We start from the raw sequence: 13,901 nt of genomic DNA on the forward strand, positions 1-13,901 counted from the left end.
GAGGCTGCCCTGGAACCGGCAGCTTGTTCAAGCTGGGACCGTCCCGGGCCGTTTGCCTTTGCAGCAGCGGCCCCCGCGGCCGGCCTCTCTTTCCGTGGAGGAGGCGTGGCTCGCCAGCTGGCTGTGAGTGCAGCCCTGCTGCCTGCATTCAAAATCAGCATTCTCGGTGGGTTGGGGGGTGTTTGGTCAGGGATTGCATCTTGGAGGTTGCCATCTCTGCCGCCCCTCGCGCGCCCCAGTGGTGCGGGGCAGGTGGGTCCCGAAAGTTCTGGCTTTGGTCCCCAGCCTGGAGAGGGTGGTGCCGTGAGGCTGATGGGAGACACACCTGTTGCATTTGCATTGCAGAGGCAGAGGGCACAGCGGGAAGCGATCATGGCTTGCTTGCTGTGGGGAAGAAACATTCCTAGACCTGAGATGAGGATTCTTGGGATGTCTTCTATTCCCCTGCTGCTGGCATGCCTTGGTGATTTTGGGGAAAGGAAGCATTTGAACACCCGTTCTGCCGCTGTACTGGCAGTGTGGTGCCAGGCTGTGGGAGTGCAGAGCCTGCCTGGCGGGCTGGGCCTTGGCTGTTGGGCTTGGGTCCCTGGGCCAGGGCAACCTCCCGGCCTCCTGATGGGTTTGGGGGTTTTGCTTCCCCCTTCCAGTCCTGGGCTGCCTTTCTGTGGGCCAGGGCCCCCCAGGGCCTCTCTTGGGTCTTGGGCTGCTCTGCTGCTGCTGCTCTTTTCTATCGAGAAAAAAATAAATTAAATAAAAAGAGTTTAAATAGCTGGCAGCAGCTCAGAAGCATTGAAGGGCCAAAAATTAGCTTCAGCCCAAGCTGTTCAATAAAGAGCTGTGTCCAGGACTTTCCAGAAGTTGTCTCAAAATTGTTTGAAATTGTTTTGTGACTGTCAATGGACTTTTGATAACTATTGATAGATTTTGCTGCAGGAAGCCTTTATCAGGACCAAAAAGGGGTTTCAGAGATGGCAAAGAGGAACATCTTCAGTCCATGGACTTTTCCTGAAACTCAGCTGCTTGGACTTGAACTTTCTTTGCATTGTTTATGCACTTTCTTATATTGTAAGATTGTTTTAGTGACATGTTAGTATTTTATGTTCTACAGGTGAAGAAATTCCCTGTTCATTCCACACCAGCACTTGAGTGAGGTTTTGATTGGCAACAGATAACCTGTCAAGTGTTTGTTCTTTCCTCTGCATGTGCACAGCAGAGAAAATTACAAACACTTTTCTTTTTAATTTAATGAAATAAAAAGGGTGACATGTTGCAGACATCTTTTCATAAAAATGCTTTCTTTAGAATTTTCCCTTCTGGGAAGCTGAGGCCCCAGAAAAAGAATGTAAACAATGGTTATCTGCTGCTGTGGAATGCAACTAATGCACCTGTGATTTGCCTGTGTTGGATATGTATAATTAATGGCCAATCAAGAACCAAGTTGTCTCTGGGACAGAGTCAGAGAGAGCTCCTTTGTTATTAATTCTTTTCTATTCTTAGCTTAGCTAGCTTTCTGAGAACTTCTCTTTCTATTTCTTTTAGTATAATTATAATGTAGTATATATCTCATAAAATAATAAATCAAGCCTTCTAAACATGAGGTAGACATTCTCGTCTTCTCTCTTCACTTGCAGCCCTTGTGACCACCGTCACACATGATGCCCTAAGGTGTCATAATGGCCCCTTGGTTACACAAGTCCTTAAGGATCTTAATGGTCTCCACAGTTCCACAAGGCGCCACAATGTCCTAATGATCGATGGGTTCCAGGAAGCCCCTCTGTGTCACCTTGGCCTCTTGGTTCCATGGGCTCCAGTAGCGCAACAGTGACCTCCTTGTGTGGGAACTCAGCACATCACTTTGGATATTCAGAGTTACCAAGAGAACCCTTGGTGGGCTCGGAGATCCTGGAATGTTGCCAAAAGCACCTGGTGGCTTGACTTTGACCCTTCTAGGGATGTGCCACCTGTGTGTGGGGACATGGGAATCACTCGGGTTTGAATGATGCAGAAATGACATATTTACAGGGTGAAATGTAAATTTTAGGGTTTTGGTACAGGGGGTAATGGAGACAAGATGAAGGAATCAGCGCCTGCCTCGTGGTTCTTCTTTCTTCTTCTTGTCATCCATCTTCTGTGGCGATGTTGGCACTTGTGGATTGGTTCATGGTGAAGATGCACTTACTAACAAGGGTGAAAGGTATTGCGGATAAAAGGTAAATATGCTGTACGTAGTTTTTACTATAAAAAGACACTACCTCCCTGTGGGTGGGCAGAGTGCCTTTGGCTGCCTTGCTGGTCAGATCCCAGCTGGGCAGAGAGAAAAACTCTGTAGATAAGAAATCATAAAAAATTCCGAAGACCGAATAACTGAAGAGTCCAGTCTCGTCCTTGAAGCGCGGGCTGCCCCAGAACCATCCTACGCATGTCTGGCAGAGACAGAAAACCGACCAGCCACACCCTTGTTTCTACAACTTCCCATAGTGTCACAATGACCCCTTCCTTCCATGAGGCCCTGCAGGGTCACAATGTTCCTTTGGTTCCATGAGGCCCCACAGTGTCGCAATACTCTCCATGATTCCATGGGGCCTTGAAATGCCACAGTACTCTCCATGGATCCATGGTGCTCTTCAGGATCACAACGGCCCTTTGGCTCCACGAGGCACTGAAATGCAACAATGACCTCTTGGTTCCACAAAGCCCTGCTGCTTCACACTGGCCCCTTGGGACCATGCAGCCCAACAGAGCCACAAAGATGTCCTTGGTTCAACAAGGTCCCACAGTGTTACAGTGGCCCCTTGGATCCATGGTACCCTGCAGTGTCACAATGTTCTCCTTGGTTCCACAAGTTCCTACAGTGTAACAGGTTCCACAAGGGCCTGCATGGTCACCATGGCCCTTTGGGTCCACAACGCCCTGCAGTGTCACAATGGTCTCCATAGGAAGGAAACAAGTGAGCCCCAGCGGTGCAGGGGCAGATGAGAGGCAGTCACCAGAGGCCAAGTCTAGCCAGACTTGACTGTATGGGCAGATTTTGTCTGGGAGTAACCCTTCGATATACAGAATTTTAGACGCAGAATCCCAATTTTGGCCATGGGTGCCTAGACAAAAAAACAGTTCTTTCCCATAGGAATAAAAGCACGGAGCCCCAGTGCGTCACCATCAGATGGGAAGTGGCCGTTGACATGTCAAATTCAGTGGGACATGTCAGACAGCCCCCAGGAGGCCAAACCAGGCAGACCTGTTCCATGTTCCATTGACTTCATGGGTCCTAAGACTGTCACAATGCTCTCGTCGATTCCATGAGGTCTGGCAATGTCACAATGGCTTCTTGGTTTCATGAGCCCCAACAGAGTCACAAGGGTCCATTGGCCCTACGCAGCCCTGCTGTGAAACAATTGCTCCTTGTTTCTATTTTAAATCAATTACAATCAAACCAGAGTTTGATTGTTGATCCTTGCTTCCATAGGGCCCATGATTTGCACAATGGTCTCCTTGATTCCATGATTCCTGTATTCCACAGTCTCACCATTGTTTCCTTGGATCTCCATTGTCACAACTGACCCATGGTTCCATGAGATTCTGTAGTGTGAGACAAAGTGGAAATTTTCCAGCGTAGAAATTAATTTTGATTTAGGTGAAATTACATCTTTGAGTTGAGTCTGTAGTTTGAAACAAAGCTATGTAGCCTGACTGCAGAACCTAGGCTCAGTGAAGTTACTAAGTGAAGGACCGAGATAAGGGGGGGGCGACAGGGGATGATAGAGAGAGATAGAGACTGCTGTGAGAGCCAGTCAACCTGACCTAGCAATTCTTTCTGATAAAGAAGAACTAGCGGCAAATGTCACACAAAATTTGTAAAAATGAATATGTATGAACTTATTGTGAAATTGTGTGCATATGTATCTGAGAGGGGGATAAAAAGGGACCTGAAGTTCCCAGAGGTACACACGGCTTTTAAGGAGGGTTATCTCCGCATGCGTCCGGCGCTGTAATAAAACATACCGGCTTTACAACTTTCACAAAGTTATGGAGTTCTTTTTCTCTTTCTCCGCAAAACATTATGGCAAGCCAGCCAGTAGGGACTTCTCGGTCCCTGCACGGGCAGAGGGGATAGACGGACCTCCAAGGCGCGCCCAGGATTTTCCTGGAGGAGCTCTGCTTGTCTCAGCTTGCCTCCTGCGAGGACAGACAGGGACCTGCTGGCCTGCGGAGGATACGTTATGTACTGAGGGCCCCCTGGGGAAAAAGAGAGATAGAACAGCTGAGTAAGTCACTCAGAGACGTCTGAGTGCTCGGCCTGTGGATGCAGCTGATAAAGTACCTGGACTAGAGGCAGGGGTTCACTGTCTGGTAGAGCAGACCACTAGTGACCCTGGGGGTGGGTCGAGTGAACCTGTGTGTGTGTGTGGTGTCCGGACACTGCATCATTCTATGGATAATGCATTGTGTGATTAATGTGTTTGTAATCGTGCAAGTGTGTGGTGCAAGTGTGTGGCATATGAAAGAGAAAGAAAACAAGTGAGTTCACCCGTGGTGCAGGGGTGTGAGTTCTACCTGTGTTTGAAGTGGCTGGGTGAGGCTTGAGGCGCCAGCTGAAGCATGCTGTGGAGGCAAGGAGTGCTCTGCGGAGAAGTGGAACAAGTGGAGAAACATCAGTGACAGTATTTATTGTGTAGATTTGGTACATTTTAACCGTGAGTACGAGCTCAGAGAGTTCCTTTGCCCTGGATGTTTGGACTTGATTTTTGGAATTTTACTGTGTGCTGTTATTTTGATTGTGTCCAGGAAAAACTGATGTGAGTAAATGCTGAATTATGGTATGCTGTGTTGTGTTGGGAAAAGTGAGCACTTTGAGAGTTATGCCCTTTCCCAGTGATTTTGTGTGGTGATTTTCTTCCACTGCATTGTGGCAATTTGATTCTCAGAGTGTATAGTAGTGTTTGTGGAGATTTTAGGATTTTGTTTGCAACAAGAGTAGCATTTTACACAGAAGAACTATGGTATGGTGATTTATGTTTAACTGTGGTAAAACAAATGAAAAGAATTCCAAGAATTCCCCCCCACAGCAATTCAAGCCCTGGCTCTAATGAATTTGAGATAAGGGGGGAGTGTGTGTGTGTGTCTGTGTTTGTAGGCATATCAGAGTTTTGCTGTAACAAGCACAGCCTTTTGCAAGGCAGTGAAGTGGGTGTCAGTAGAAACAATATTTTAATTAGATTGTGCAAGAAGAGAACTAGAGAAGACTGACATTTTGTAAAACAGAGTTTAGATAGAAGAGATGAATGAGTTTATGAGACTTCAGCTGGTACTATAGTAAGTCTAGACTGAGAAACACCTGCCGTAAAGGATTAAGAGCTCCCTGTAATAAACAGAATAGCCTGCCATTGTGGGCAATTCCTGAGAGACTTCGGTGCATCAAGAGGCTGGCACGGTGCGTGGGTATTATTGCAGTGTGGAGTTTGTGAGAGACGCTGGTATTGCTATTCTAATAAGCGTCAGGGCACAGGCCCTGAGTGTAATTAAAGTTTTCTGATCAAGCTGATTCAGAACCTAAATCTTAAAGATTGTGTGCGAGAAATCACATCTGGTACCTGCCACCTAGATCTGTGTGTGGGAGAAAGACTGGGAAACTACTGTGAAGCTCTGTGAAGAGAAGTTTGGGTAGAAACAAGATAGCATAAGGGGAAGGAGATAATGAGAACTAACCAGAGCAAAAAGGTTCCTGAACTAGCCCCTTTTGGGAGGGGCTCACTGGAACAAGGATGCCAGTAAGGGCAGCTCAGAAAATAAAAAGATTTATAATACCTCATTGCAGTTAATGCTGTTTTAAAATGGGAAGGTAAATGAGATGAGGTTTTGTATGCTGATATGTTTTTGTTTTAAGAAATCACCAAGAATAGCAAAGGGACTGTGGGACCAGACCGCTCTCAGACCCACTGGTCTTGGCCCTTGAAAAGGAAAACAAGGCGAAGAGAAGGCAAATCAAGTGTGTTGTTCAGCATGCGGCATAAGATAACATTGTATGAAGTCAAACAAAGATTATCATGCTGAAATATAAAGTGATTATAGTTTGCAAAATGAGTACATATGATTTGTTAAAAGTAAGGGAAGAAAGATAAGGATGACTTCCCCAAAAGGGAAGAAGACTCAGGCTCCAAAAGTATATCCACTCGAACCCATCCCCCTCCTGGCAGTCCAATTTCATCCAGAACTAGGATGTAACAGACCCCTCTGCGAGAGGCAGTGAGACCAGAACAAAGAAAAGGGTGGAATTTTAGATGATACAGGGGCTATATATTCAGTTATAAATAAAGCTTTAGTATCTGTGAAGAATGTTTATATTGTAGTGTGGGGAACAACTGGGCAGTCTGAGAAGGCATACTTTTGCAAACCTCTAAAGTAACATGTGTACTTAAAAGCTTTTGTACAATTTGCTCAATTCGCTAAACATTCTCAAATGAGAAAGGTTACTCTGGAGGCAAATGATATAAAGATGTTAGGCTTAACATTAACAGCCATTGAAATTAAGAAAGACATTAGTAAAGAGATATTAGAATAAGTAAATAAGTGTTTTCGAGAGTATGGGCCTCTGTGTACCAGGGAGAGTAAAAAATGCCCTCCCCATGGTAATCAAGCTTAAGGAAAGAGCACAACAAGTGAGAACTGAGCAGTACCCTCAAAAGCAAGATAGAGAAGGAATCAGCCCAATAATTGATAGTACTCGATTGAGGGCTGTCAATAAGATAACACAGAATTTATACCCTGTGGTAGCAAATTGAAATACTTTGCTAACTTGTTTCACACCTGAGCTAACCTGGTTCACTGTTTTAGGCCTAAGAGATGCCTTCTTTTGCCTTCCTATCCACAAAGCCAGCCAGAAGGTTTTTGCATTCAAACACAAGCACAAATAGTCCATGTGCCTGAAAGCTTCCAAAATTCCCCACTCCGACTGGAGAACAGCTTACAAAAACCCAGAGTCCTGGGAAGCTCCACAAAAGGAAAGGAGGCTGTTGCAGTATGTAGACGATCTTCTAGTAGCCACTCAGATGAGGGAAGCCTGGACAGTAAGCCTTTTGAATTTCCTAAGACTCCAAGGATACAGAGTGATACAGAGTCTCAAAGAAAAAGGCACAGGTAATGAAACAGAAGGTAATCGACCTGGGGTAAGAAGTGAGTGCTGAGCAGCAGACTTTAAGGATGGGAAGCCATACGCCAGACCCCAAAACCCCAGACAACGAAGGAACTCCGAACCCTTTTAGGCATGGCAGGGTAGTGCCAGCTGTGGGTTTATAATTATGGACTGTTCGCCAGACCCCTCTATGCTCTTATTGCCAATGGGAACTGAGATCTCCAGTGGACAAGAGACACCACACAGGCCTTTCACCAGCCAAAGAGTGCTCTCATGTCAGCACCAGCTTTGAGACTTACAGATGTAAGTAAACCATTCTTTCTATTTTTCCATGCAATGAATTGCCCTCGGAATATTGGCTCAGGACTTGGGTCCATACTGAAGGGCAGCTGCTTACTTCTCTAAGCAACTAGATGCAATAGCCAAAAAGGATGGCCAGGTTGACTCAGAGGTGTAGCAGCAGTTGTGCTGAATATTCAAGAGGCATCCAAGTCTACCCTAGGACAAAAATGACTGTGCTAGTGTCCCACACAGTGTCCGCAGTACTGGAAGTAAAGGGTGGCCACTGGCTTTCACCACAGAGGTTTCTGAAATACCAGGCCATCATGGAAGAGCAAGATGACGTAGAGATAGTGGTGACTAATATTGTCAACTCAGCTTCTTTTCTCAGTGGAATCAAGGAGAAGTCGTGCACCATGATTGCCTGGAGACCATTGCAGCTACCTACTCCAGCCTCCAGCCACCCAGACTTAAAGGACACGCCTCTGGACGATGCAGAGACCTGGTTCACTGACAGGAGCAGCTATGTTGCCAATGGGAAGCAACATTGCAAAGTACACAGTGACTCCCTGCAGAGAGGTAATCGAGTCTGGACCCTTACCAACAGGTACCTCTGCACAGAAGGCTCAGATATAGGCATTGACCCGTGCCTTAGAAACAGCAAAAGGCATTCAGAGCTGTGTATGCACATGGAGCCATCTGGAAGGAGAGGGGACTGCTGACCTCACAGGGAAAGAAGAGACAATCCAGCTGCTGGAAGCAGTTCAGCTACCTGAAAAGGCATATTAAGGCACACCAGAGAGTGATCTTAAAATTGGAGGAGAGAAATGAGCTGGCGGATGGAGAGGCAAAGAAAGTAGCAAAGGGTGAGGTACAGATTTTCCTCAAAGGTAAGCCATAATTCAATAATAATCAAAAGAGACATATAACTACAAGGGATGGGCTACCATTGAAAGAGAGCTAGTCATCCCTTCCCATTTTCGTGGTTACTGGTGAAGGAAGAGCACCAGAAAACACACTAGGGCCTAACTACTTAAAAGCTTTTTATAGAGTGTGGCTCCTTTCTCAAAATGACCAAGGTGGCCAGTGATACAGAGTGCATTGAAATTAAGTGTTGACTTTGAAGTAGTAATTTCCACAAGTTTTCTAGAACATACATCTGATTGAAAGAATCGTTGTCAGGAATTTACATACCACTATCACTCAGGTAAGCCGACAATGTGATCCTTGCCTCCAGACTAACCCCAAAATACCCCCTGGCCGAAACTCAGTCAGACTGGGAGAGGCCATGGACCTGCACAGCCGTGGCAAATTAACTTTTCAGAACTCCCAAGGAAAGGGGGGTATCAGTATTTACTGGTATTGATAGATACATTTTCAGGGTGGCCAGAAACATTCCCCACCAGGACTGTCAATGCTCAAGAGGTGACCAGATCATTTTTACAAGAAATAATACCACGCTTCAGAGTTCCAGCCACGGTATCCTCACATAAAGAATCATATTTCATTTCCAAAGCAGTGCAACAGATTAGTGGCCACCTGGGCATAGATTAAGAGCTTCACACTCCATACTGCCCCAATCAAGCGGCCAGGTAGAGAAAATGAATCATTTGATTAAGCAGTAGATTGTAACACGGGGGCAAGAAGTTAATCTACCCTAGCCCCAAGCTCTTCCACTAGCACTATTGCAAATTTGAACTAAACCTTGAGCTAAAGGAATGCTGAATTCTTTTGAGATGACCATATAGAATACACAGGGAATGTCCAGAATGTCCACCTACATGGTGGCTTTAAGTAAACATCTCAGAGAAATTGAGAAACATGTGGCTGGAACTCGGAGCAGGGAGTTAGATAGCCTGGGGATGATGTATATGTTAAGTCTCTTACAGAGAAGACTTCGGAACCACAGTGGGAGAGACTCCTGCAAGTACCTCTCACCACCTTCACTGCAATCAAAATCAAGGAGCAGAATGCCTGGATCCATAACTCTGGAGTGAAGAAAGCCCTAGAAATCCCTTGGAGAGTAATACCAGAAGTGAATGAACTGAGACTAAAACTTACTTGGGCAAAATAAGTATATTACGGTCTGGAGTAGTTCATACTTTAGTTTACAGAATTGTTTTGTATGTAATCGTAACTGAAGTTTCAGAACTAGAGAGTACCTCTTTCCAAAGCAATGCTGAATGGCCTTGGTCCCAGGCGTTTAATCAGTATACTGGATCCATGGGAAAACATTCTGAGATAAAAGATTTAAACCTATCCACTGTAGTAATTCACAGGAATCAAGTATGTGAGGAGCAGGAATGGCAGGAACAGGAACTGTGGACACTTCAAGGGATCAGAGGAAAAGAAATCAAGGTAGGGTGCCGGGTGGTCAATAGGATGGCTTATGAGAGACCAAAGCCTCCCCTGGCGTATATGAGCACCAGGAAGTCTGTGATAGCCTAAGTGAATCAGACTGTTGGTGTAATTTCACCCTGATACAGCCTGTAGAAGTGACCTGCCTTTGAGCTCAAGTTGCTATCAGACTTTCATTTGAATTCAAAGTGGACACTGCACTTTTTATAACAGCAGGGCCTTATACACCCCATCCTAGTTCAGACTCTACCCAAACTTTAACCAAAGTGTATGAAATAGGCCCCTACATAGTAAAGAATGTGAGTGAACAACAGCTATTATTCAATCCAGAATGGTCTCTCAAATGTGTGGAGTTGATAATGCAAATTAACATCTCAAAAATCCAACCAGCCTGCTCCTCCTTCCTAAAAACATCCTTTGAGGGCTGGACAACGTGGTTACAAAGACCGGCATATCTCAGGAGCAGAACAAGAAAGGATCTAACTGGCATATTAGGGACAGAATTAGGAGTTTTAAATAGAATTGATTCAAAAATACTGATGAATAAACTGGCCACTGCAGCAGGCAGCCTAACAAAATTTAAGCAACCTTTACAGTCATCCCTATTGGCATTAGGAACTAGCCAGTGGCAGATTTCAAAAGTACTACCAAAGTAAGGAAGTATGAAAAGGCCGGGGACCAAGACCACAAGTTAACAGTAGAAGCACTTAGTACAGTCAAAGATAATGTGTCTTTAGCTTTCAGTTGTATACAAGCACAGTTACAGACACAAACAACAGCAGCTCTGATCATACGGGAAAGGGGTGAAGGTAATTTTCCAGCTGAAATTCAGAGAATTGTTTGGGATAATGCAATTGATTTTGAAAGGAAGTTTCAATCCTGGTAGACTATGGTGAATTTCACCTATGATCCTGTTTCTAATGTGGCCACTGCCTTTGTGCTTACCATAGGTAATGCCACTGTTTATGTTATCCATCCCATCATTGCACTAAGATTAAACCATGAAAAAACAATACTCTACCCTTCAGAACATAGAGTGTGGGCAGGAAAGATGAATGAAAAGTGGCAGACAGTAAACTTAGAATCCTGCATTACTAGAGAGCAGATGGGATTCATTTGTGAAAGCAATACTATCAATGCCCAAGATGTGTGTCTAGACACTGAACAGAGTATTTGCCACTTTGAAATTCATCCAGTCACTGACCAGAAAACTGTGCTCGTATATACTGGAAAAGGGGGGTGTATGCCTGAGAACTGCCTGTGCTGCTGTAAAAATTGATAGCAATGATGTTATTCTGTCTAGTAGAAAGCATTCTGATTTCTCTATTTGTAATTTTGTTAAGATTATCGGGTGTGATTTTTTGAACTCAGTCCCAGTGACATCCCACCAGCTGGTTAAAACCAATTATACAATGTATCACAGATTATCACCTACCCCTATTGGGATGGACCTTACATTAGTAAAACAATTAATTAAGCACCAAGACCTACTGGAAATCTTGAAAGAAATCCTAAAAAGTGGAAAGAAAACCTTAATTACTGTCCAACATGATACAAAAGAAATAACTAGAATTCTGCAAAGAATAGAACAAAATGCAGATCATCACTGGTGGGATGTGGTCTTTAGGTGGTCACCAACTACAAATAGAATCCCTTATAAGTTGTGTCATCCTACTGTAATTTTGTTAATATTAGTTAGAGTAAGTTCAGGATTATCCATTATCAAACATATATGGTAAAGCACTAAAGTACACTTGTCATAGGAATTTGTATGAAGTAAAAGAATTTACTTCTTCCTTTTAGGAAAGGGAGGAATGAAGCAAAGTGAAAATTTTGCACTATAGAAATCCATTTTAATTTAGGTGAAATGTACATTTTTGAGTTGAGCCTGTGGTTAGAAATCATAGTTATTTAGCCAGGCTGCAAGGCCTAAGCTCAGTGAAGTTACTTCAGCGAAGGACAGAGATAAAGGGGGGGGGAGACAGAAGATGATAGAGAGAGACAGGGACTGTTGTAAGGGCAAATCAGCCTGACCTCGAATTTCTTTCTGATAAAAAGGAACTAGTGGTAAAAGTCACATGAAACCCATAAAAATGAATATGTATGAATCTATTGTGAAACTGTATGCATATGTATTTGAGAGGGGAATAAAAGGAGACCTGAAGTTCTCAGAGGTACGCATGCCTTTTGAGGAGAGTTTTCTCCACATGTGTCCGGCGCCGTAAATAAACATACTGAGCTTTACAACTTTTATAAAGCTGTGAGGTTTCTTCTTTTCTCCGCAAAACAGCACCCTGAAATGGGGAGAGCGAAGAGGGGGAGCTTTTGGCATTCCTGGGACTGCCAGCAGCCTGGGCAGGGCGGGCATCGAGGGGAAGGAGGACACCTAATACAAGCGTGACCCCAGCAGCTGGGACAGGGGGAACCCCCTAACACCAAAGGGGAGGGACCAGGGATGGGGAACTCCTGGGAGGCTTTTTCAGGGCTGAATCTGGGTGTTTGGGAGGTTTTTCTGGAGCCCAGTTGGCTAGTGACTTGTAAAGATGGACTTGGGCAGAGGAATCTTCAAACTCAACATGCTCATCCCTTGTTTTCCCCAAACCAGAATCTCCCATTGCCAACCCCAAGGAAGCTTTGAGGAAGAGGAAGATGCCCCGGGACACTGAGGCAGGTGAGGAGGAAGTCAGTGCCCCTTTCCCCTCTGTGCTGCTCCATCTCCCAGCCCAGCACGGCCCCGGCTGCAGCTCAGCCCTGGGGGGATCTCCTTGCCCTTGCCTGTGGCACGGAGGCAAATCCCATCCTGTCCTTGTCCTTCCTTCCCCAGAGCAGGAGCTGAGCATGGCGAGCAGGGAGGACAAATGCCCGCGGCAGAACCTGGTGGAAGAGGCCATTTTGAGCGGCTCCACGGTGCAGGAAGCCAAGGGGAGATGCCGCACGAGGAGAGGCTGCAAACGCAGCTGGTGGGGATCTGAGGGGGAAAGAGCCAGCCAGGGCCAGGAAGGTGGATGGAAATGGAGCCAGAGCTCGGAGCTGGTGCTCCATGAGCAGCTCCATGATGGGGAGAAGCCCCACACGTACTTGGAGTGTGGGAAGAGCTTCAGGTGGAGCTCCAGACTGATCATGCACCAGAGGATCCACACTGGGGAGAAGCCCTATGAGTGTGGGGAGTGTGGGAACAGCTTCAGCCGGAGCTCCCACCTGATCGTGCATCAGAGGATCCACACGGGGGAGAGACCCTACAAATGCGACGAGTGTGGGAAGAGCTTCAGCCATAACTTCAGCCTAATCAACCACCTCATGATCCACACTGGGGAACGGCACTATGAGTGTGGGCTGTGTGGACAGAGCTTCAGCTTGAGGTCCAACCTGATCAAGCACCAGATGATCCACACAGGTGAGAGGCCCTACGAGTGTTCTGAGTGTGGGAAGAGGTTTCTGACCAGCTCTGATCTCCTCTGGCACTATCAGAGTCACACAGAGGAGAGGCCCTTCTTCTGCCCCGACTGTAGGAAGGGATTCCAGCGCAACTCCCACCTCATCAGACACCAGCACATCCACACTGGGGAGAGGTCCTACGAGTGTTATCAATGCAGGAAGAGGTTTCAGACCAGCTCCCATCTCCTCCGGCACTATCAGATTCACTCAGAGGAGAGGCCCTTCCAATGCCCAGACTGTGGGAAGGGATTCAAGCACAACTCCCACCTCGTCACCCACCGGCGCATCCACACTGGGGAGAGGCCCTACAAGTGTCCCCAGTGTGGGAAGAGCTTCTCCAGCAGCTCTACCTTGACCCGACACCAACAGAGACACCGGTAAGGGAAGCCCTGAGAGTGCCCCGAGTGTGGGAAGAGCTTCATGCGCTGCTCCAGCTCCATCCCCCACTGGAGGAGGCACTTTAGGCACAGCCCTGGTCACTCACATTCCCTGTGATCCATGTTGGGAACACACCTGGCTGCTTGTCTATTCATTTGGCCTTAATTTTTTTCTATTCTCCATCTCTCTGTACTCCAAAAGTCAATACAGATACATCTGTCACCTCAAAACCACTCAAATCCCACTGAAAAGAACTGAATTTTGACCCAAAAAGGCTCAATCCCACCTCAAATTCTTTGTTCCCTCCTCAAAAAGACTCAGTCCC

General features: G+C 46.0%; 1 protein-coding gene across 1 annotated transcript in view; it reads left to right on the forward strand.

Moving 5' to 3' along the window:
- LOC102067403 (uncharacterized) overlaps positions 1-13,579 on the forward strand; it is a 249,628-nt gene extending 236,049 nt beyond the window's left edge. The window contains exon 2 of the mRNA XM_074546681.1: positions 12,859-13,579. Coding sequence (XP_074402782.1) covers positions 12,859-13,579 — 721 coding nt within the window. The remainder of the gene's footprint in view (positions 1-12,858) is intronic.
- The last annotated feature ends 322 nt before the right edge of the window (positions 13,580-13,901 follow it).

This window comes from Zonotrichia albicollis, chromosome 9 (genome assembly GCF_047830755.1).
Source record: "Zonotrichia albicollis isolate bZonAlb1 chromosome 9, bZonAlb1.hap1, whole genome shotgun sequence".
NCBI lineage: Eukaryota > Metazoa > Chordata > Aves > Passeriformes > Passerellidae > Zonotrichia > Zonotrichia albicollis.